At 42.0% G+C, this 24,342-nt stretch overlaps 1 protein-coding gene across 1 annotated transcript; it reads left to right on the top strand.

The window, feature by feature from the left end:
- The first annotated feature begins 976 nt into the window (after positions 1 to 976).
- Positions 977 to 16,661, top strand: LOC129453057 (sialoadhesin-like). The gene is made up of 7 exons (XM_073865618.1): positions 977 to 1,114; positions 1,410 to 1,487; positions 1,827 to 2,174; positions 2,248 to 2,457; positions 2,591 to 2,914; positions 3,107 to 3,316; positions 15,471 to 16,661. Exons 2-7 carry the CDS (start codon positions 1,442 to 1,444, stop codon positions 15,494 to 15,496), a joined length of 1,164 nt encoding a protein of 387 aa, XP_073721719.1. The 5' UTR covers positions 977 to 1,114; positions 1,410 to 1,441; the 3' UTR covers positions 15,497 to 16,661.
- Positions 16,662 to 24,342: the final 7,681 nt, after the last annotated feature.

Below are 24,342 nucleotides of genomic sequence, written 5' to 3'. Positions count from 1 at the left end.
ATCCTTCACTTTTCTATTGGGTTTTTTTTTTAATTAAGCAGCAAAATAAATGTACCATAAAATAATTTGCAATGTAACAACTGTAAAGAAATACAGCTACAATGCCGAGTACAATATGTGTATGTTCCCCTTTAAGAGCGTTCAGTCTGCCTCTGTGTCCCGCCCACTTCTGTGATTGACAGCCTACATGCTGCTGCTACTACTACTGCAGCTTCACTACAGATACAGCTTCTCAAACTGTCTTTTTAAGCACATTGTGTATTTATTTATGTCAAACAATCTTGTAGGCACAACATTAACCACTAAAGGACATTGTTTTGTCAAGGTTCATCTGTCCATGCAAGTGGTGGGTATTTTTTCCAACGCTATTTGATCAAAGAGAAGTAAAATAATATTTTCTCTGTAATTTACAGAAAACATAAATTTAAAAATAACTTCATAAGCTGGCTATAACCGCTACTAAGGTAAACATGAAGGTAAATGTAACGTTAGTCACAAATCTGTTATTGCATCTTCTGCTATTCTAAAAAGTTTGATGTTTGTCTGTGTTTTTAACTGTATTAAGAAATGTCTAGGGCGGTATATGAAATAACTCCCTATACAATTCGTTCACTATTCCCTACATTAGTTTATAAAATGAGTAAGTGTTTATATGCACAAAATGTTGTCAATCCGACGAAATTTAATACAATTAAAGGTTACGACGATACAGTTTACATGCAGCCTAAACATTGCAATCTGATTTAAATGTTCGTTTACATGTACGTTATTTAGAATCCGAACCGAAAGTCTGCGCAAGCGCACAGCCAGGGTTGCCAGACCCACGTTTCAAAACCATCCGACTGGACGTTCAAAACTAGCCCAAAAGCATCACAATGACTATTCACAGCCCAAAATACCAATAACTTATCAACGAAATCATTTAATCTTTAACCCGCAGAAAATAACAACTGGTGGAAACAGTTTAAACAGTATCCCAAATCTAAACTCGAAAAAAAGCAGAGGACTTGGCAACGTTACGCTTGCGACAGCATCTCTCGTTGGAGTTCACGCTTTACTCTGTATAAAAGTCAAAACTGAGTTGGAGTTGTTCTTAAGAAGTTTTCCGATATAGGTAATGAAAACACACTTTTCAAAAGTCACAACGCTATTTTATTGCTTTAAGTAGCCTAATGTTTTAAAAGTATAAACAAACGCTGCAGAATTTAGTACAGCGTGTGACTCCATTAATGCTGTTGTTGCGTGTTTCTGTGACGAGATTCATAAATATAATAAGTTACGTGAACTTGGAGCGCAAATGTTCTGCGTATGTGCACGACGTATTTTTGCATCCGATTGAGAAAGTCACAGTCAAACTAACATTGTGTTTTTATCAGCAATAAGAAAAGTTCTTGTTTAATGTTTTGTAGCTGGTATATGTGAGTTTCTACAAAGAGAAATCATGAACTTCAGACTCTCATCACTGATCCTGCTGTTACACATTCAAGGTATGAAACACAGTTTTGTTGTTGTACTGAAATACTTCAATTCATTATATATTTGTTAAAAGTATGTCAGATTTTAAACTAGTTTAGTCTAATTAAATTTACATTGCTGAACTCCAAAGGCTGGATTCTCCATTTGGATCAGTCTCTAAAATGTTTAAAGTGAGTTTGTATATTTAAAACTGAACTTAGAGATTTGTGTTTGAGAACAAAATTGATGAATCAGGGTTCATATCCTTACAGGACTGTCTGAATCTCTCATCTTGCTCTGTAATTTTAATGAAGTTAAATACAGATAATCTACAAATATTATTAATGTTACGGTTATGGTTACTTCTTCAGGGTCCCTAACATTGGATAACTTTAATGTAACCTGTGATAAACTGAATATTTGTGGTGCGAGGGGAGAACTGGTAACAGTGAGGTGCGATTACTCAAACATCAACTTCAAAACTGGGTTCTGGTTCAGTCAGAAACAGAGAACAAACTGGAGAAACAAAGATGAACCTGAAGATTTGACTTTAGATTCAGATTACTCAGGACGAGTGGATCAGATGATCACTTACCGCTACTCACGACTAACAATAAGAGATCCAAGAGAGAGAGACAGTGGAGAATATCAGCTCATGATCATTATGAAGGATGGAGTTAAACATCTCAGCTCAGTCACAGTCAATCTAACAGTTTCAGGTACATTTACATTCTCATCAGTCCAGTTAAACTCTTTTCATTTCTCATCTAATGTAAGGTTTTAATTATTTAGGTTTACAGGTGAAGATGAATCCTGAATCTACAGGACAGCGAGTAAAACTGAGCTGTGATTCCTCCTGCCCTTTAACATCTGAATATAATTACCGCTGGTACAAGAATGGACAATATTTAACATTTGACCAAAGCATATTTGTGTCATCCAGTGAAAACACTGACAGTTATTCCTGCTCTGAGTTTGATTCAGTTCCCTCTTCATCTGTGTGTGAGTCTGACATTTACACAATATTTAGATTAATTATTTATTAAATTAGCAGTTATCTTGTTGATTCATATACAGTATGAGTGTGTTTGTAATTGATTGTGAATGTTACAGCAGTATTTTGTGACTCTTTCAGGTCTTTCACACAGTGGCTGTTGGGGTGTGACTTACACCTCTAGAAGAGTTTGTGCTTTAGTGGGATCAACAGTAGATATTCACTCTTCATACTCACATCCCACTGGATATACAGTAGACAAAACATCCTGGGATAACCGACGTTATGGGGCATTCAGAGATCTGCTTCAGGATCGTCAGTTTTCTGGTCGTGTGGAGTTTGTGGGAAACACACTGAGAATCAAAGACGTCAACACGAGTGACACTGGACATTATCAGTTCAGGATCATCACTAACACATCAGATGTAGTTTCTGGTTATCCTGGAGTCTATCTTACTGTTACAGGTAACTGCTCATAATAAACTCTCTGTAGTGCAGCACTCATTATACTGAAGCATTATAGCTTGAGTAGGAGTCTGATATCAGCACGACTGTGATTAGAGGTTTAGGTAATGCTTTATCAATCGAGCTAAATCAAAAATATGAGGCCCAACTTGGAAAATTAGTTTATGTGAACTCTGTTATATGAAATTTCAGATACACGAGTGATAAGCAGTCCAGACCCTGTGATAGATGGAGAAAAAGTGATATTAAGCTGTTCAACTGAATGCACTCTGGATAACAAACATACTTACATCTGGTATAAGAATGGACAACAGGTAACAGATGGATTGACATTATTAAACAAGCTGTACCTGGACTCAATCAACAGTGAGGAGCTACAAGAGTATTCCTGTACTGTTAGAGGTAACACAACATCTCATCATACATCTGACTTTACTGTTACACTGTAAAAAGTAAACAGTTGGATCAACTTAAAAAATAACTTCAGTTGGTAATACCTAAAAAATTTTGTTTCTTGAAATTGAAATTTTAAGTTGAACAAAAGTAGTTTTAGTTACCAACTAAAGTAACTCTTTAAAGCTACATTCGGCAACTCTGGAGGATTGAGATGATTTTGAATGTTTTCAATTTTTATGCCCCTCCCACACTACCACCGAGCAACCTCATATCGAGCTCGTCCTCATCAGTGCGTGTTCAAGCATACAGGGTTTTCTGCAGAAAATTTGTTAGTTAAGGTGGTAAAGATGGGTGGGTTTCAGGTTCTGAGTGAGGCTGTCAATGTATGGCTCCATGACCTATTAACATTAGATGTGAGAGAAAATTAATAATATTTAAGAGAATGTTTATTCATTCTTGAGCTTGCTTGTGTCTGAAAATGTGCCCATAAGGTGAGATTTGAAAGAGGCGCCACACGTCTTCCCCTCTCTTCTTCGGCGTCGATATTAAGATGGGTCACATTCTCTTTAACCTGAGCTAGAAAGGAGCCCTCAGGTTGCTGTTCACATGCTGCTTTAATTTTCCTTAATATCTCAATGGTAACAGGAAACTAAATAAACATGCAAATTAAACATGATTTTATATTTACAGAGGAAAACTGTCATTTATTTATATAAATAAAAATCATTGTGACATCACACTTTACATGGTTTTTCATTGCCATGAAATTAATATCTTCCTTCTGGAACAATTTGGAAAGCTGTGTCAGGTAGGGCAGGATGTCTGCCTGCATATGAACAGCTGCCATGAATCTGTAAGTTGCACAGTTATGTGTACAACCCTCGTGCTACTGGGTCCTTCTTTATATTCGCCTCCCAGCAAGTGTAGCAAGCACTGCAGGCAGATTTCTCTGAAGATTTGAAATGGCTTTCTCTTGTGATAGCCACCTAGTGTCCTCCTTGGGTGGGTGTAGGGCAATTTATTCAAATCCATATTTCTATAAGGAATTTGGTGTAGCCTGCAATGTTTTCACTTACTGTGACTTTCAGGTCCGCTACTTGGAGGACACTGGCAGCTGCTTTTAGGGCACTAGTGCGGTTTGCACTATTCCGAAAATAAAGGTGCAGGTCTTGAAGGTGCTTTCTGAAAGTTTTCATGTATGGCACTCCCTCTGATGCATCTCTACATGTCAGGGCCAGGCTGAGCCAGCACAGTGCACAGACACTAATCCTGGCCAGATGTCGGTCAACAATTTTGCTGTGCCATTCTGTTTTCCTAAATTAAAAAAAGTTAAGATTTAGGCAACCTGTTCATTAGTTTCAACTTTAACTTAACTGTCCTTTTCCTTCATTCATTCACTTTACCAGTCATCACTGCTGCTCCATCTGTGCCAAGGCCAAAGATGCGTTCCTCAGGTATTTTTTTTATCATGACCACCTGCTTCACAGCATCTGCAATAGTTGTGGCCGTGCCATCTGGAATGGATACAAGATCCAAAAATTGACACAATAGCTGTCCTTCCTTGTCTGTATACGTGAAATATTTACGAAAAACAATTCGTCTAATCCTGGTTCCCTTTCAGTCGGTCACTACGACGTCACGTCGTGACCGACGAATTGGGAACTCGCTTAGAGAGACCAATCTGCTTCGTATACTACTAAAACGCCAATGAACTTGGCATTGAGATATTTGCATAATGCTGGCGCCGCCCCGCCAGGTGCCTTTATAAGCAGCAGGTGCAAATAGGGAAATTAGCTTTTTCGCTTCGAAAGCCGGCTTTATCTGCTACTGAGAAGCTACTCTCTGCTCTTCTGGGAACGGTTGCTGAAGTTGATTGACAAGCAGTACTAACACAGTGGACGCTCTCAGTATTCCACTGCTCTGCATATTTTTTGTTTTGAGTTTAGTGTGTGCGTTGCCTTTCCCTGTGCGCATCATCAGCTGAGCACCTAAAGAGTGATTTCCCTAAAGAGTGCTACGTGAGAGCTCTGTGTCTTTTTAAAGACAGCCACTCTCTCGTATATTCGGAGATCAGCGTCCTTTTCAGGATTGCTTTTCGTCCGTGCGATCTTGGATGCGAGAGGTATAAGGGTTCCAGTTATGGTCACAAGCGCTGTCTTCGTGCTTGGGCATCAAGCACTCTGAGGCTGCATTCGTGGAGAGTGTTTGTTCTCTCTGTGAGAGCATAGCCCTCTTGGATTGCGGAGACGACTGACGTTTCTACGGGAATGCTGTCCACGCCTTTGCAGTGCTGACACGCCGTGGTGCGGCTGTCAAGCGCTCGCAGGACGCTCTTCGCATCACTACGCTGAGTAGGACGGAGGATGCATCCTCCACCTACCGGCCTCTCATCCTCAGCCGTTTGAGGCTCCGGTCGAGACTGCAGAGTCGTGTTCTACGATTTCTGCCGAATCCATTGGACCTCCTTCTGGTCCCGTTCACTTCTGCAGCATCAGAGGTGTATCCATTTTTCCTCCGAGGCGGAGTTGTTCCGGAGATGGCGGCTGTGCCCGCTCGAGCGGCGGAAACGGTAGAGTTGGAGAGGTTAACCCCTCTCCGCCCGAACCGTACCGCCCACGTGATTGGTATTTCGGAGCTGCTCGGGCCTCTCGGTCCTCTCCTCCTGTGCCTTTCTTTCCCGAAGGCACGAAGAGCTGACGTGATTTGCGGCCATCTCGGCCATTCAGCGTTCAGCTTCAGCTTTCACCCCTCACCAATGGAGCCGCTAAGGGCGGGGACCCCTTCAGTGAGCGGGAGGCTGCGATGCAGCTGCGTTCCTGGAGGGACCACCCAACCCTTCCCTCTTGTGTTTGTAGACAGTCGTCCGGTTACGGGCGATGTCCGTCAGGCATGCGGAGAGGCGGCTTCAGCCCTGCATGCAATAACGTTGCTACAGGTTCACCAAGGATTTACGAGGGAGGCCGCGACCTTCAGTCGTGCGATGTCCACCACAGTGGTTCAAGATCGCCACCTTTGGCTGTGTCTGGCTGACATGACGGATGCAGGCGAGAACAACTTCTTGAATGCTCCTGTCTCACAGACCGGCCTCTTCGGCGAGGCCGTGGAGTCGTACAGCTCCGCTGCGCAGACTGAGGCGATCTCCTAGGTCATGCCCCGGCGAAGGAGAGCTGCCCTTGGACCACCACGCCGGCTCCTCAGTCTGCCTCTCGCCGTCGGCGTCCTGCGGCGGCCACCTCCGTTCCCCTCCTCGGACCCCATCTCGGCAGTGCGGGGAAACCGGTCGTCAGCAGCTCACTTCCCGTGAAATCGGGAGTTTAGTGGCCAGTAACGGGCGACCCGGATTGGCAGAGGATCACTCTTCAGGAGATGGTGATTCGCTCCTTCCCCCGATAGAGGGTTGGTGGAAAATTCTTGGTTTGCATGTGTTCCACCGGCGGTTTAGCCGGTACCCACTTAACCACACATAGAGTGCATTCCTCTTCCCTCTCCAGGTCACCAGCTCACCCTACCTCTCCTCTATCGCCAGCGGGTGTTCTGAGGAGTCCGAGCCCTCCACTGAGGAGACCGGACAACCAGCACCCTCATCGGAGTCTGTGCTCTCCGCAGAGGAGACCAGACGACCGTCACATTCAGCGGGCTCAGGTCAGTGTCACGCACACATACTGTAGATGTTTATGCTGTCACAGCAGACGCACTGGCAGTCTCACCTGTCTCGCTTCGCTGCCCCACCGCGGGTACTTCGGTAGTGTCGTTAATCCTCCTCATACGGTGCCTTGGTGCTTGGCTTCAGTTCCCAGCCCGTTTCATTGGGTTTTACGCATATAGTTAATGCTTCGGCATCTCGCTCGTTTAAGTCATCAGGTCGTCTGGGAAAGAGCAACTTTGCCCGTGCAGAGGATCCTTTTTCTCAGTATGGAATTAGACTCGATCGACTAATTGGCGTGTTTTACAAGAGCGCGCAACTAGTCAGTTCTGACTTGCCTCGGTTTAATTCGAGGGAAGTACGCGGTCCCTCTGAAACAATTTCAGAAGCTCCTGGACATATGACAGCATGCTGCGGCTGTGAAACTGCTCGAGCTGCGTCATATGAGACCGCTTCAGCGTTGGCTTTACGATCGAGTCTCGAGGAGAGCGTGGCGCACCGGCATAAATTGTATAAACACTACACCTGCGTGTCATTTTAATTTTCCCCGTAGTAGACCCAGCATTTCTGATAGCAAGATATGCCTCTGAGGGGTCTCCTGGCATTCTGTAGCATACAATGCCCTAAGCACGGGATGATCAGCCACGTATGACGGACTTGCAGTCTCTGGGGTGTGTATAGCACCCCAACTGCCGCGAGCGGTGCGCTGTATATCTGGGACTTGTACGCTCCGCTATGGAGATGCGAGGGAAGGATGTATTAGTCGACACCGATAACATTGCGACTGTTGCGTTATTTACCGTTAAGGCGGTTTTGCGCTCTCGTCACCTGTCGTATCTCGCTCGTCATCTCCTCCTTTGGAGTCAGAAGCATCTGAGGTCCCTTCGTGCCATTTACATCCCAGGTTCGCTCAATACAGCGGCAGACGCGTTCCCGAGCTGCGCGCCCCGGCGAATGGCGGCTCCACCCCCAGACGGTCCAGCTAATTTGGAAGAAGTTCGGTTGTGCGTAGATAGATCTGTTTGCGTCGCCGGACGATACCCACTGTCGCCTATTTTATTCATTAACCGAGGGCAGCCTCGGCGTGGATGCGTTGGCACACAGCTGGCCGCGGGGGGTGCGTAAATACGCATTCCTTCCAGTGAGCTTATTGCGCAGACACTGCAAAGTCAGGCAGGACGGGGAGAGCCTTTTATTAATCGTCCGTACTGGACGACCAGGAATTGGTTTTCATAGTTAATGCTCCTCGCGACAGCCCTCCCTGGCGGATTCCCTTGAGGAAGGGGCACATTTGGCACTCGCGCCCCGACCTGTGGATATCCATGTATGGTCGTTCAGCGCGCGCAAGGTTTAGGTGATTTATCGCAAGCGGTATCTAACACCATTGACGCGGTTCGAGCACCGTCCACAAGACGGGCTTACGCGCTTAATGAAACCTTTTCGTCACCCGGTGCTCTTCGCAACGCGAGGACCCCAGAGAATGCCCTTTAACATTGTGCTTTTATATCTTTAACATAGGTTAGATGGTAGGATGTCCCGCCGCCATTAAAGTTGATATCGCCGCTATTTCTGCTCATCACTCACTATCAACGGCAGATCAGTTGGCCAGCATGATTTAATTATTACATTTTAAGAGGCGCTCGCAGGCTAAACCCCTCGCGCCCTCCCTCTTTCCTCCTGAGACCTGTCCATGGTGCTGAAGCCTTCAGGTCTCCTATTTTAGCCTTTGCAGTCTGCGAGTCTGAAGTTTTTTATCAATGAAAACTCTGACCCTGCTAGCATTGGCCTCCATGAAGAGAGTAGGGGATTTACATGCATTCTCTGTTGACGATTCGTGCTTTTAGTTTGGTCCTGCTGTCTCACTGAAGACCCAGACCAGGCTACGTGCCCAAAGTTCTCACCACTCCCTTCAGAGATAAGGTGGTGAGCTTGCAAGCGCTGCCCCCGGGGGACGCAGACCCAACCATGGCTTTGTTGTGCCCCGTACGCGCACTGCGACTCTACGTGGTTCGCACGCAAAGCCTCAGGACCTCAGACCAGCTCTTTGTTTGTTATGGTGGCCAGCAGAAAGGGAAAGCTGTCACTAAGCAGAGGATGTATCATTGGATAGTTGATACTATCGCCCTGGCTTATAATCTTCAGGGTATTTCTTGCCCCTTTAATTTGAGAGCGCACTCCACACGGAGTGTTGCCTCATTTTGGGCTATCGCTCGTGGTTCCTCGCTAACAGACATCTGTAGAGCTGCTGGTTGGGCGACACCTAATACGTTCATTAGATTTTACAATGTTTGTATCGAGCCTGTATCCTCTCGTGTTCTTTCCTCACCAGGGAGGGCACGGAGAGCAGACTCGCAAGTCGGCTTGCAGCCTCCGACTGAGGCTCCAAATTGAGTTTCAGTATGGAAGGCCATCAGAGAAAAAATGCGTAATGGTTTGAATTGCTCTTCCTCTGTTGCCTTGGCAGCCTTTGTTGCGGAGCACTGGCTGTCAGCCTTTCACTAGCTGTATTCTTACGAACCTACGTGTTTGGCTGGGCTCCAAATTGTGTTCCTTTGTGAGTATTATTCTGTGGGGTTAATCCTACCAGCCCACGTTTCCCTTAGCAGAGCACTGCTTTGCTTACACAGCCACGGCTGTCATTTATACCTCAACTACGGTTGACTTTCGCCCACCAATAGCCCTTAACGGGGCGGTGGCTTCCGCAGCGTCCCTATACCGCTCAGATAGGGCGCTTCCCAGTCACTGGCACTACTGTGGGGTTAAAGGAACATCTAGTGCCCGGCCTTCTGCCTTAAAACCTAATTCTCCTTATCCTTAAGTGGAACCGGAGGGCTTTACGCAGACACTGGAAGAGGTCAGCCCTCAGTGGCGTTTTGTTAGGGATTCCCAATTCGTCGGTCACGACGTGACGGCGTAGTGACCGACTTAAAGGGAACGTCTCGGTTACGAATGTAACCCTCGTTCCCTGAAGGAGGGAACGGAGACGTCACGTCCCGTCGCCACAGGGCTGCTCCCTGCTGTTTATCGACCGGTCACATTCTCCCGGCTTTCTCAGCGAAAAGAAGCTAATTTCCCTATTTGCACCTGCTGCTTATAAAGGCACCTGGCGGGGCGGTGCCAGCATTATGCAAATATCTCAATGCCAAGTTCATTGGCGTTTTAGTAGTATACGAAGCAGATTGGTCTCTCTAAGCGAGTTCCCAATTCGTCGGTCACGACGTGACGTCTCCATTCCCTCCTTCAGGGAACGAGGGTTACATCCGTAACCGAGACGTTTTGTTACACGCATTTCTTACCATTTTCGCTTTGGTTTAGGGTTAGATTTACATAAAATGACATCCTTACCTAAACAAACTCTAACCCCAACATCAGGCGACAATTGGTTAAAGTTGAGAAAATATAAAAGAATAAGTATTGTATCTTTTTTTTAAATAAACCAATACTTAAAGTGACAAATACTTAAAGTAACATATAACACAAGCACCAAATCTAACCCTAAACCAAAGCGAAAATGGTTTGAAAATAGGACAAAAAAGTTGAGTAACCAAAACGTGAAAGTGACACAAACAGAAATTGTGACATGCTCACGTTCAAACGCGGCAAAACGTGACATTTTCACGTTGGTCCATACGTGAAATAATCACGTATTGGCGTGATATAGGGTTGCACAGAGATGTCTGTGGACTCATCAATTTCCAAGCCAATAACCTTTGATGTTCTGATGGCTTCTAAAATGGGCTCCTCAACCACTTCACCCAGAATCTGTAACATTTTGTCCACAATCCTGTGGGACCTGTAGTTGGTCCTTTGATCAATTTAAAAAAAAAATTATTTGTAATTATTTGTAATCCATGACAGCAAAAGTACACTAATGAAATAAAAATTCTTACCTTCAATTTGGCAAAATATTCACAGCCTAAGGAGGTCTGCAAGAGCCAGCAATGCCCGGTAATTTGTATGGTGTGCGATTTCATGCTTTACCAGCCAGTAAAGACATTTAAAGCCGCCAATTATGGCCTCATGCTCCACATTTAAAATGGGCTGAAATGCCACACTGATGGGCAGACCTTATAAACAAACATTCAATAAGCTGTCACTGTTAGTTTAAATTAAATAATTAAATCACCCTAGTTTGTTATTCCTAAACAACTCAAACACTTACTTCGGCTTGATTGGGCTGCAATTCCAACACATGAAATGTGATTGGTTGAGCTCAAGTGGGAGTCCAAGGCATCACGCCTGTAGTTAGTGCCTCTATGAAAGGCCTTTGAGAGGGGCCACGTAATGCCCTTTGACGGTGCATCCTGCACAGTCTGCAAAACATCCCTAGGAACAATGCAATAACTCATTGTACGTCGTATGAAGAATGCAGCAATTTTAGGTTGTGTTTTTCGGTCCATTTGGCTGTGTACAATGTGACAGAAAACATGTGCAATCATCAAACATATAAGATGTGTGAACGCAACTAGCCTTAATAAGAAAACATTACAGCTATCATAATAATTGCAGATGCTTCGAGCGAACAGTTTACAGATTATTATAGTATTTAAAGACTTTAGATCATTTAGAATAATTATCTTACCTCGATGGCTACCCAGATAGCATGCAAACCATTTAAACAATGTTAAAAACTACTGCATTGAATCAATATCATGTTTGCACCCTCCATTAATATTGAAAAAATATTGAGATTTCAACCAACCACCATTATCGTGATCAGTGTTTGCTTTAGTTGAGTCTTTGACTCTTATTATTCACTAAGTTAAATCTTTCTTTTCTTTTTTTAGTGTTTGTATGTGTATATGTAGAAACACATGTGCATTGGAAAAGAAAGATGTGTTTCAAAGTTAAGTTGAACCTGGTTGCTTTTTGTGAAGATGTCAAAATGATATAAAATTAAGCTGCTTTACATGATTATGTTGATCCATTTTTGACATTTATAATTGTTTTGGTTTGTAAATACACTGTGACAAGACAAACAGAAAAATTGCTGACACATTCAGACATCATTACTCGTCCTACAAATCTCAACAATGGTGACAATCATCAAACAAATTCATATAAAACAATCAACTGCAATGCATGCTGGGAGTTATAAATTAGTTTAGTACTACGATGATACCCAGCATGCATTGCAGCATGAAGCTTTCTTTTGTTGATGGTCACCATTGATGAGATTCATAGATCGATTCATGATGTCAGAGATAGATTCAGTAGTTTAACTTTAAATGTTTTTTTATATAATCCTCAAAATAACAGACCTGACACTGTTTCCAACTACTACTATAAAATAATTTTTTTGCATAACTTTAACAGTATTTCATTAATATCGCTTAGGTATATCTACAAGAATAAACTACTTGATAACATTAGATCTTTGTTTTCTTTGCAATAGCAGATGTATTTTAAAACACTGCTTTAACAGCCAAAGAAAACTTACCATTAAAACACAAGAGTCAAGGGCCCAGCTAAAGCAAACACTGATCACGATAATGGTGATTTGTTGAAATTTCAATATTTTTTCAATATTTATGGAGGATGCAAACGTGATATTGATTCAATGGTATTAACATTGACAAATCAACGATTTTTAACATTGTTTCAATGGTTGCATGCTATCTGGGTATCCATATTCTAGATGAACGTCTTCCCCCCAAAAGGTTTTCTTTTTCCCAGAATAAAGAATGTTGTAGAACGTCCGGTGAACGATGACTGATAGCGCAAAGATTGTAAAAACTGATTATTTCACACTATTAATTACAATTCTTAATGGAGTGTAACTACTGTCACATGTAAATAATGCAAATAAATAATGTGAGCAAGAGCGCTCTACAATTATATAGAATCAACAGGCACGTGCAATCTAGCTAGCAGGTGAAGAACTCAAACAACAATATCACCAGATAACTTACTTTAAATGTGCAAGAACTATAAACTAATACAATAACAGGCTTAAATAAACCCAAAACATAAGTCTACTTACAGTTCTCATGGACACACGAACTGGCTAGTTATCCTCCAGTGACTGACGCGTCTTTTCCTCATTTCGGCCGTGTGACACGCGTGCCCGCTCACTGTGTCAAGCGCGTCCGCGCTATTCTCCGAGATGCACTTGACGGCAAATTTTATTTATTTGTTTATTTATTTATCTATTTATTTTTGAACGACCTTGTTAAGGCAGTAGGGTTTCCAAGCTTAGGCGGGCCGCCTTAACTATAAAGTGCTGCGGGAAACCCTGAGCATACTTAGATTACTTACATAACACTCCAAAGTACAATAAATGGTTGATAAAGCACAATTACCTGTCAAGAAGAAATATGGCAAGCTCTGCATCCAGCTAGAACCCTTTAAAAGCTCATAGATCCCTCCACCTTTCAAATGCTGGCCTGATATTGATCCTAGTTTTATTACAGGCACGGTCGCTTTCTATATTCGTTTCCTTTTTTTCCTAGGTTGTTTTCTTTTTATTGGTTGTTCTCCTAGCTCTGGTTGTTAGCCAAGGAATCGGAAGTTTGTTAGTGAATGTTCTCTCCGCCATCACGCTGCGTTCAATCCAAGGTGGAGGCATGTGATATTAGGCTTGTTCGACTTCATGCAGCGCCACAAGAACCGACAGCCGGGTGACGTCAAAGTACCGCGAGAGCCAGATGAAATTAGACTTTGTATGATTTCTCTAATCATTTTCGCTGTACTTTCACGTCATTTGGCTGTCGGTTCTTGTGGTGCTTCATGAAGTCAAACAAGCCTAATGTAACACAAGCAAGGAGGGGAATCTGTGGCGTGTGCAGGAACTGTGATTGACAGGCAGATTTTACACAGCCCTGTGCTGATTGGACCAGATGAACTGAGAGCGCTGGATTTTTGCCAACCAAATAACAGGCTCTAGGTGGAGGTAGAAGCCTTTTTTTCTTAAACTGTCTAATTTATGTTGTTCTTTTGGAGCATAGTGTCGGTTTCAGTGAATATGATCAAAAAATCTTGCCGACTGCAGCTTTAATGGAATATTCCATTTTCTTAAAAGAAAAATCCAGATAATTTACTCACCACCATGTCATCCAAAATGTTGATGTCTTTGTTCAGTCGAGAAGAAATTATGTTTTTTTGAGGAAAACATTGCAGGATTTTTCTCATTTTAATGGAGTTTAATAGAGCCCAACATTTAATACTTAACTCAACACTTAACAGTTTTTTTAACAGAGTTTCAAAGGACTATAAATGATCTCAAACGAGGCATAAGGGTCTTATCTAGCAAAACGATTGTCATTTTTGACAAGAAAAATAACAAATATACACTTTTAAAGCACAACTTTTCGTCTAGGTCCGGTCCAGCGTGACCTAACGTAAATGCGTAGTGACGTAGGGAGGTCACGTGTTACATATATAAAACGCACATTTGCGGACCATTGTAAACAATAAACTGACACAAAGACATTAATTAGTATCAGTTGACATACAACAACGTAGGAACGGTCCTCTTTCAACACACTTGTAAACACTGGGGTGGAGTTTCGCGTTCGTCCTCTGTGACTTCTTGACGTCATGACGTATTGCGTGGGGTCACGCTGACGCATCACAACCGGATCTAGACGAAAAGTTGTGGTTTAAAAGAGCATATTTTTTATTTTTCTTGTCAAAAATGACAATCATTTTGCTAGATAAGGCCCTTATGCCTCGTTTGGGATCATTTATATAAAAAAACTGTTAAGTGTTGAGTTAAGTATTAAATGTTGGGCTCTATTAAACTCCATTAAAATGAGAAAAATCCTGCAATGTTTTACTCAAAAAACATAATTTCTTCTTGACTGAACAAAGAAAGACATCAACATTTTGGATGACATGGTGGTGAGTAAATTATCTGCATTTTTCTTTTAAGAAAATGGACTATTCCTTTAAGTTGATCTAACTTTTCACTTGTTACAGTGTAAATGATAAAATAGATAGTTTCAGTCCTTGATGCTGATTGTTTTATTCCCAGCTATGACATCATCACTGAGCTACTTTCAGTCTCACTGTGCAGCACTCATAGCTGATCATTAATATTGAAGTGAGATGCTACAAAATTACAGAAATGTTCAAGTACAAGAACACATATTGGTTAGTTATTGCCTAATAAGTCAAATAAGTCACTGGCACAGCTTCTGCAGGTTTCAAAGTCAGGTGCCGGTGTGCCGCGTTGTTTTGTGTACCATCATTACTGGGGAAACCCCTAAAAAAAGAAGATGAGGAAACACAATCAAGGTGGAATTATTATTTTCTAACGCAAGCTGTACTTTAAATGTACTAACACAACGAAAAGTGAAAGTGTTTTAGCGCTGCCAGTGGCACTGAATGGCATAGCACATCACTCAGAACTTTTGTGTTATTTTGAAAATATGCACACAGCTGTCATGATGGTTATTTGCTGAGTAGCGCTGTGATAACGGCTGCAGTGAGACTGAAATCTGAGAATCACAGAAAAGTCAAATTCTGAATGTTCTGCCTTTTCTAAATATAACTGAGTTTGTGTCTTTTTTTCAGATACGATGGACAAAATAAATGCTTAAATACATAAAACTGTAGGATACTGATTAAAACAAGGCTTGGCTTTCTGAAGGTTTGCTACTATAAATGTTTTAACACTCTGGGGTCGACGCAAACTCTTTATTTTTCAATCACTCTGCAAAGAGACTTAAATTACTCTGCTGATTTTTGACATACAGATATGATTTATACATAATTTAAAACGTTAAAGTGTCTATTTTTTTCTGTCCACTCCCAATAAAAACAGAATGTCGTGCTTTTCACAAAATTAAGAAAATAAACATGATGCGCGTTTTGTTCTCTCTCCCTCAGTGAAGTCATTGCAGAAACGCGTCAGAAAAATAAACTGTAACTTAACGAATACTTGTCATAGAAACAAAAGATAAATGTCTACATAATGCTTGGAATGTCAGCTTTTGAATGATGTAAGTGAGATCGAAAACATATTGTCATTCGGTGTAAACTGTATGAGAAGGAGGAGAGATACCGTCTTTCTCATGTTACCTGTTTATCTGTAATGAGATGAGATCGCCACACCCCGCGCCATTGAAGTGAACGAGTAGAAACATCCATATGCATAACTCGTGCCTCCTGCAGTCAATGGATACAAAATCCACAATCCAGTCTCTCCACTCCTTGTTGTTTTATCCGAGTGCACCAAACATGACATCTACTGTAAATCCTTATTTACTTGCATATGTGTGTCAGTATCTCCAGACGCGAGTTTGTCTTAGAATTTGTAAATCAATATATTGTTTTATGTGAATGAGTACACAGACTGATTTTCACATCATTTTGAAGAAAAAACCCTAGACTACTAGATCCTGTTTTGAAAAGTCTTGGGAAAACATGTTTAGAATGAGCGTTGACAAATGTCAGTGCATGTCAAAACTTCCCCAGGGCCCTAAAAACCCCTTAGACCCCAGAGGGTTAATAAAGCTTTTTGGTACCTGCCTTTCTGAGATATTTTTCCACATATTATATTTGTATTAAGACATTCATAATAGTCAGATAAATGTTATCTTTTGAATATATTTCTCTGTTTTCTGTTTTGACTGCAGTATGTGGTAACACTTTCTATGAAGTCTGTGTTTATAATGCATTATTGCAGGTATATTCCCTTATAATAAACATTATTATACTGTATGTTGTATTCTCTAATAAATAATCATTACAACAGTTACAATACATTATTTGTGGTTGTACCATTTATGAGTATGATGATTTATGACACATGAGGAACTCCACATTGTTATCTTGTATTATAAGTACACGTTGTCATATATTTAAATTTTATATATTTGCGTTGTATAATTGTCACTTGACCTAAAGCAGTAAATAAACCATAAGTCTTCTCATAAACATCCACAATGCTTTACATACAAATAACTGAAACAAACAGAAAGCTACAGATTGGGTTTTAATGTTCTTTAAAAGGAAAACCTCAGGAAAATGTGTCAGAAATGTCCAACATATGTTTGTTACCAGCCTTACTCCTCTATAGTGGGTCAATATTTATACCCAATCATTAAAATGGCACTCATAATACTGGCAAAGGCTTTAGTGGAGCTTTTGTAGAGCATCGATGAGCAGTGTACTGCTTACTAATTCTGTGAAACATTTTGAGTCGTCCCAGATGACCTGCCTTAAGTTTAGATTGTCTCATTGTTAAACCTGTCCTCCATACACTAAAAGAAAGAACCATTTAAAAATTTTCGATACAGAAGATTATTATGACAAAAAGTATCTAAAATAAAAGACTATAAAAGAGACCGTCTCTCTTTCCTCCTCTGCTTCTTTTGTAACTCTAGCGTATATTTGAGAGATTTCTGAGTTCCCTGAAACTTGTTTAATCTTCTTTCTATTAATTAAAGATTTAATAGAAGTGGTTTCACAGAAGGGGGTTGGCAAATCACAATGATAAAATGAAAGCACGGTCAAAAGGTTCTCTTTGTTCACTTCATGACCCATTTCAGTTTCAGCGCATGATAACACCACATTACAGATGTTACTAGAAAGCAGTAAATTGGCAGTCATAAAACTCCAGGACTCTGTCCTCTGTCTAGCTGCCACAAAGACATCTGCAAGACGAGCCGCTTCCTCAGCAGAAGATTAATCGTGCTCTTCATTCCTAGTTCGGATCTAACCAACTTTATAGGCTGGCTTTAACCTTTACTAAGGTAAATATTAAAGGTAAATGTGCATAAATGTAAAATCGTTGTTGTGGTGCACTATAAGAATGAGATGCACTTGATAATTTATCACTACATAATGACTGTTCCCTTCATTGTTTACATTATTTAAGGGTATGGGGGCAATTTTGTTATTTTAAACATTAAGATGCCTGTTTGAGGTGTCGTAACAGAAAACAGCTTGCACTGACAAATCCTAAAACATATAAGTGTCATTGTTTCGTCTCAAGATGCACATCAGTAATGTTTTTTGTTAGGGATGTTTGTGAAAACACTTAAATGTCCTAATTTAACTTAGGCCAAATCCTGGTTAACCTAAAGATTTTGCTTTTCCTATCACCCACTGCTTTCTGAAAAAGAAATTACATCATTCCTTAAAGAGTTTCAGACTCTATTAATTCACTAATCTGGGGAGGGTGCTAGTAAGTACTTGATATGTGAATGCAATTTCTACATCTAATTGCAATACATGCATTCACGCCTGCAATGTAAGCGGACAGTTTTTGATGTGAATCATCAAAAATAGATACCACACGCGGTCACATGATTGTGTCACGAGTGACTTTTGGGTGGAAATGAAGATGAGAGAGAGAGTTCCGCCCGGACCGAAGTATGCAAACACCCGTCACTTCCGGGTAACCCCGGGCAACCGAATCAGTGCAAATGGGAAACAGGTGCAAGCAATGATGTGGCGATTGTTGACTGGGCAACTCGCAGCTTGAAGTGAGTATAAAGGAAGCAGTTGAGACACGGTGAGTTCGTTGACGTTGTTGCTGTTGTGTGTTGGAAGTGAGCTATTGTGGGCGAAGGGCACCGAAGCTGTTGTAGACACGGGGTGAACAGGCAGAAGCATTAAAGAAGGATCTGTGGGCAGAACGAGACTGTAGGAGCGCCGCACCACGAGCTGCAAGGGCCTCGAAGCCCTGGAAGGAGGAGAGCCGACTAAGTCACCTGTGAAAAGAGGAGAGAGGAAAAGTCGGTTAAATCAAGAGAAGCTGGTGTCAATATCTACCCTACCTTTGCTTACAATTGCAGGAGTTCGGTCGTGGTGTGTGTGGCCATCCTCTGTCTCTAGGGAGAGAGACGCCACCCCGAAACCCTGTAGAGAGGAGAAGAGGGACAAAATTATTCCTCAGTCTTGACTTCTGGAATCTCGCTCCTGCCTGGTTGAAGGTAGCAGCTTATACTCGTTTCCATACACTCATTGTGTGTTTGTGTCTTTGCCTCCAGTAGAAGAGGAGGGCGCCACGCGTCAACAACCTCACTTGGAGGAGGCCAACAGGCCCCAGGAGAATAATACTCACCAGCCGTGGGAACAAAGGAGCCCTGAGTCCCTTTCCCCGCTTTCCCCTGTGGGCATGTGGCCCTTGGCGCCCGGGCCTTTCCTGTCTGCCAAAAACACAAAGACGACGTCATTTTAGATTTCCCTTCCCAAGAACATTTTAATTAAATTAAATAAAGTTTGTTTTAAAATTACTTACCCTTTCTCATGTGTCGATCATTAGGGTGCTTCATTAGGGACTTCCTCAGAGTCCACACTTTGATGACATCATGTAGTGCAGACTTTAGGGACAGACTCGAGTGTCCCGCCGAAAATAAGAAGAGAAGTTGCCCATCAGTGAGAACTCCTCACATCCGTCGTCTGATCTGATTGCTCTTTCACAAGGACTTCTGTGTAAAGTGATGAAGCCTGCAGCAGTGTGGACTTCAGAGCATAAAAATGACAGATGGGACACCCGATGGACTCGTAGACTATAAGGGAGCATGCACAATTTAAGGCAACTAGAACGAAAGTCCACATGAAGTGCGTAATTTGGGACAGGACCTTACTGGAGTAATATTGAAGTTTTATGTCTTGTAGCTGTTGGGGTGTGACTTACACCTCTAGAAGAGTTTGATCTTTAGTGGGATCAACAGTAGATATTCACTCTTCATACTCACATCCCACTGGATATACAGTAGAGAAAACATACTGGCATTTGTCAAACATTAGTGCTTAGAAACTAAAGGATCTGCGTAAGGTTCATCAGTTCGCTGGTCGTGTGGAGTATAAAACATATGCAGATTATTAGCTCAGTTTATTAGTAATGAAAGAAACAGGTTTATAAAAATATAAAACATAATCTGTCCTGTGAATCGAGTTGAGACTGTTGCTCAAGAATGAGAGCCCTAGCAGTAATAAGATGAAGATTAATGATTAGATTTTTTTCTGCTGGAGACATAAAAGATGAAATAAAGATAAGAGACATCTTTTACAGGACTCAGCAATAATTAACAGCTATAAATTAACTTTTAATATAAAAGTATGTAATAGTTGTCAAAATATATTCATGTTATGAAATGCTTTCCTTCTTCTTATGCTATGAAAAGTGTCAAAAAGAGTTTCTTTAACATCCGCTTGAGTACGAGAAAATTAGATAAAATCATTAAATGATCTACTACAACTTCAACTGCTCATAATAATGTTGTATTTACTAAACACATTTATAAGGACTAAAGTGATGCTATTGATCATAAGAGCTGTTACCATTTTTGTTTTCTTTATCTTTTGTTAAATAATAATTGGATAACATTTTGAAATTAAAAAGCCCTGTCATGAACTGATGTTTATGTTGAGAATTTTACACTTGTTTTTGAGGTTGTCTCTGATATGATGTGTTTTGCTTACCAGTCTAATCTAGTATTAAACTGAAGCTGGTATAAACTGGTTTTCTGGGCAGAGATGTCTATCACACAGTCTCATCCTGTTTAAGTGGGTGGTTTGTGGCAAAGCCGATCAAGTTTTTATGCTGATTCAAGATCAGGACACTCATTTTTGCAGCGGTGTTTCCTAATCTTTAATCTGTGTCTTCAGAATTAAACAAATATATTTCTGTTATGTTATACGTTTGAAAGATGCTTTCATGTAAATTGCTTTAATTTAAACTAAATCGATCAGAGACCCCATAGTATTATTTTTTTTCTGATTTTGGAAGTCAATGGGGCCTCTGATAGGTTTGGTTTCAAACATTACTCAAACTATCTTCCTTCGTGTTCATCAAAAAAAAAATTTATACAGTTTTGTAACAACATGATAGTGAGTAAATGATGACACCTTTTGTGTTCACAGTATACAATTTATCAGTATGGGTGCGTTACATTCGACAGTAAGTGAACTTAACACGATATTCCACCATCTTAAATGAGATTACAATCTGAAGGGAGAGAATGTGTGCGTATGTCACGGAGTGACAAAGGCAGGCGGAACGAAAATTGGCGGGAATAGTTCCCCCCGGACCGATTTTCACAAACACCATGTCGGTTCCGGCTGACTCCGGGCAAGGAAAATCAAGGTTAATATATAACAGGTGAGCGAAACGAATCGGGCGATCGGCGATTGGCTTTCGCAAGAAGAGGAGGCCCATAAATAGGGCAATTATACGATCAGAAGGGAAGTTTGATTCTGCTGTGAAGTCTGTGCTGGTTGAAGTTGTGCTGCGGGTGAAGCATATCCATGTGGAGTTTTTTGTGGGCAAAGCGGGTTGAGTGTACACAAGGAGAAGACTGACGGGGATTACAGCCTCGGCGAGGAAATTACAGACACCAGCTGACTCTAATTTGAGAGTAGTGAAAGATCATGAATGTGCAGTGTTGATATGATTTCACTATGTGTCTCGGAGGAACTAGAGATGCCGAACGGATGTAACGAGAAAATCTGAAGGGAATAAGCGGAGGTGGAGGAATAATACATCTGTTGAGAGGTACTGTGAATTGGATATAACTGTGTGGTATACCAAAACCCCTTCTGTGATCTACTGCTGTCCTTGTCTCTGCCCCGTCATTCTCTGAGTTCCTTCTGTGTACAGTAACCATGGATTCTTATGTACCACCCAGTCTGTTTTAGTCGGTGTGAAGCGTGGGAAAAGCGGTGGAAGTCATCTACGCTTTCATGCGCTGTTCTCCAGCCCTTGTCGCCTGTGTATCCAGGTCTTTGAAACCGGGCCGCAGTTGTGGTACTGACCTTAGTCACGTTAAGTGTGAAAATTGCGGTAGGTGCTTTATTTGAAGTGAGTACACGTAGAAGAGTGCTGTGCTGTTCTAATTGTTGCCAGTAATCACATCCTAGGCTGAGTCCAGAGTCCTGTATAGTGGTGGGATTGGACGGCCGTTTTCATATCTGCACACGATCCAGAGACTGGTTGCATCCCTCATGCCTGTATAGAAAGGTGGTGTATGCTCACCGAAAATCTAGGGGAGTTGACAAATGTGAGTGAAGTGTGTGCTTTCTGCTATTCACCTACAGGTCCGGAGCCAAGGGCTCATGTCGATGTGGGACTGTTCTCATCGATTATTACAAAGTGGAAGCGTTGGGAAGTTGGCCCGCAAGTAGAAAGCCTCACTCAGGAAGAAACTCACACCCGCCTCCTCCATCTGGTGTTCTTCGAGAAGTGTAAGCCTTAGTGCCTGTTGTAGCGACAGCTCAGTGTGTTCACCGGCCGCCGTAAGTTAAGCTGACCAAGGATCCACCTGTATAACCTCCTAGTCTGCTAAAGCTATAGTCCAGTGTATGCACTGTTTGCGGTTGAAGTTGCTGCCCCAAGTTAAAGACCCCATATACCTACCTGCTGCCCGAAGTTAAAGGCCCTGTATACATACCTACCTTCTGTCCAAAGTTAAAGGCCCCCATACATTTATGTCACAGGTCGGAGCGGACCACAGAGGTCGTGAGTCTCGCCCCTCCCTAGTTTCCACCTCGAGGAGGTCCCAAAAGCACCCCAATGACCAGACACACAAGAGAGTAAGTATCAATTTAAAACAAACTTTATTAAATTATTAAAAATGAAGAAAGGGCAGGGGAAAGGGGACACTAAAACTATAACTCTCCGGCCCAGGGAGAGCGGGATTCCCAGAGTCGCCTAGACTCTCACGGGGACAGGGAGGGTCAGTCGCTCTGTTTCTTTTCCAGTTCGTGTCCGTCCGTGACTTGCAGTGGGTATACCTAATTTGAGCTCCTCTTTTTGTCCACAGCCGTTGCAGTCCAATTCCTCCACTCCTGGTTCCTGGATGGAAGGGACGCACACAGGTAAGTATGAAGGTAAGTATGGGAGAGAAAGCGAGTACCTGGGTTTATTTCATCCAGCAGATGCGTATCCTGCGGTCGTACACTGAGGCGTCCAATAAATCTGCGGGGTCTCAGGGGGTCAGCGTGGAACAGCCCAAAAACACACAGGTGAGTATTCGGCTGTTAAGAAGAGTGCAAGGGGTCCAGCGTTCCGTCTCCAGACGTCAAGGGAATTCTACAGGTAAGTATAGAAAGTCATCCACTGAGTACACAGCTTCAACCAATAAAGCACGGGAACCAGGCAAGTACACTGAACTCGCCGCGTGGAGGCTCGGGTAGGTGTCAAGGGGCAAATACACTGGGCTCGTAGCTTGGAGGTACAGGTAAGTGTAAAGGGGCAATGCACTGGGCTTGTAGCTTGGAAGTACAGGTAAGTGTAAAGGGGCAATACACTGGGCTCGTGGTTTGAACGTACAGGCAGGTGTCAAGGGGTAAATGCACTGGGCTTGTAACTTGGATACACAAGTAAATGTAAAGGGCAATTCACTGGGCTCGTAGCTTGGAAGTACAAGTACGTGTAAAGGGGCAATGCACTGGGCTCGTGGCTTGGATATACAGATAGGTGTCAAGGGGCAAATACTGTACAGTACTGAATGAGATGAAGTACCTACTTACTGACCATTAAAACAGTAGATACTACATCCCAGACGTACTAAATCCCCCATGCTGATACATCACATGACATACGCCATCATCACGTCATGTCTTACCAGCGTGAATTCAGCAGCATCACCGCTTTCCGGCATTTCCTAATATGACGACGCCTTCTTCGTTGGATAACTCCGCTCCCGGGGCATCATGGGATAGTGAAGTGTCCGTCGTATGCACATCTCAAAATCTAACTGGAAGTAGGTAGTCATCCGGGTATTTTCACATACTGTTTTTGGAATACATTGGCCCTGTCCCAAATGGCACACACCGGACTTGTGGTCCTCCTTAGAGTGTAATGTAAATATAAAAATGTGCAGATTATTTCTGTCTCAGTTTATTAGTAATGAAAGGAACAGGTTTATAAAAATATAAAACATAATCTGTCCTGTGAATCGAGTTGAGACTGTTGCTCAAGAATAAGAGCACTAGCAGTAAAAAGATGAAGATTAATGATTAGATTTTTTTCTGCTGGAGACATAAAAGATGAAGTAAAGATAAGAGACATCTTTTACAGGCAGCGGCGTCTATATGTGTTGTATCTCACAGTAAGTTTGTTTCTGCAATATGAAAATAAGAGCTATGTGATTCCCATTACAAATCCAGGCAATAACCAACTTACAACATCTATTGCTGGTGTTTGTTAGTTCAGTTTGTTAGATCAGTCTGAATCGTAATTTAATGCTTCACTGTTTTTTATTTAGTTTCTTTAGTAAGATCACAGACTGAAGTTGCAGTAGTGTATACATTACATTATTTTAAATACATCCTATAAGGAATTTGCAAGCAAAGGATAGATTTGAGAGGGGCTTGAAAATATTTTTCTGTACAAAGGGAGGCCGGTGAAACAAGGTTTTTTGTCTTATACCATGTTATGTTAAGCAATTCAAAATAAAATAAATCTGTTTTTATATGTCTAACTTCATTC

Source organism: Misgurnus anguillicaudatus, unplaced genomic scaffold, assembly GCF_027580225.2.
Source record: "Misgurnus anguillicaudatus unplaced genomic scaffold, ASM2758022v2 HiC_scaffold_32, whole genome shotgun sequence".
NCBI lineage: Eukaryota > Metazoa > Chordata > Actinopteri > Cypriniformes > Cobitidae > Misgurnus > Misgurnus anguillicaudatus.
The sequence above is the reverse complement of the archived record's forward strand: the minus strand, read 5'-3'. Positions and strand labels throughout refer to the sequence as shown.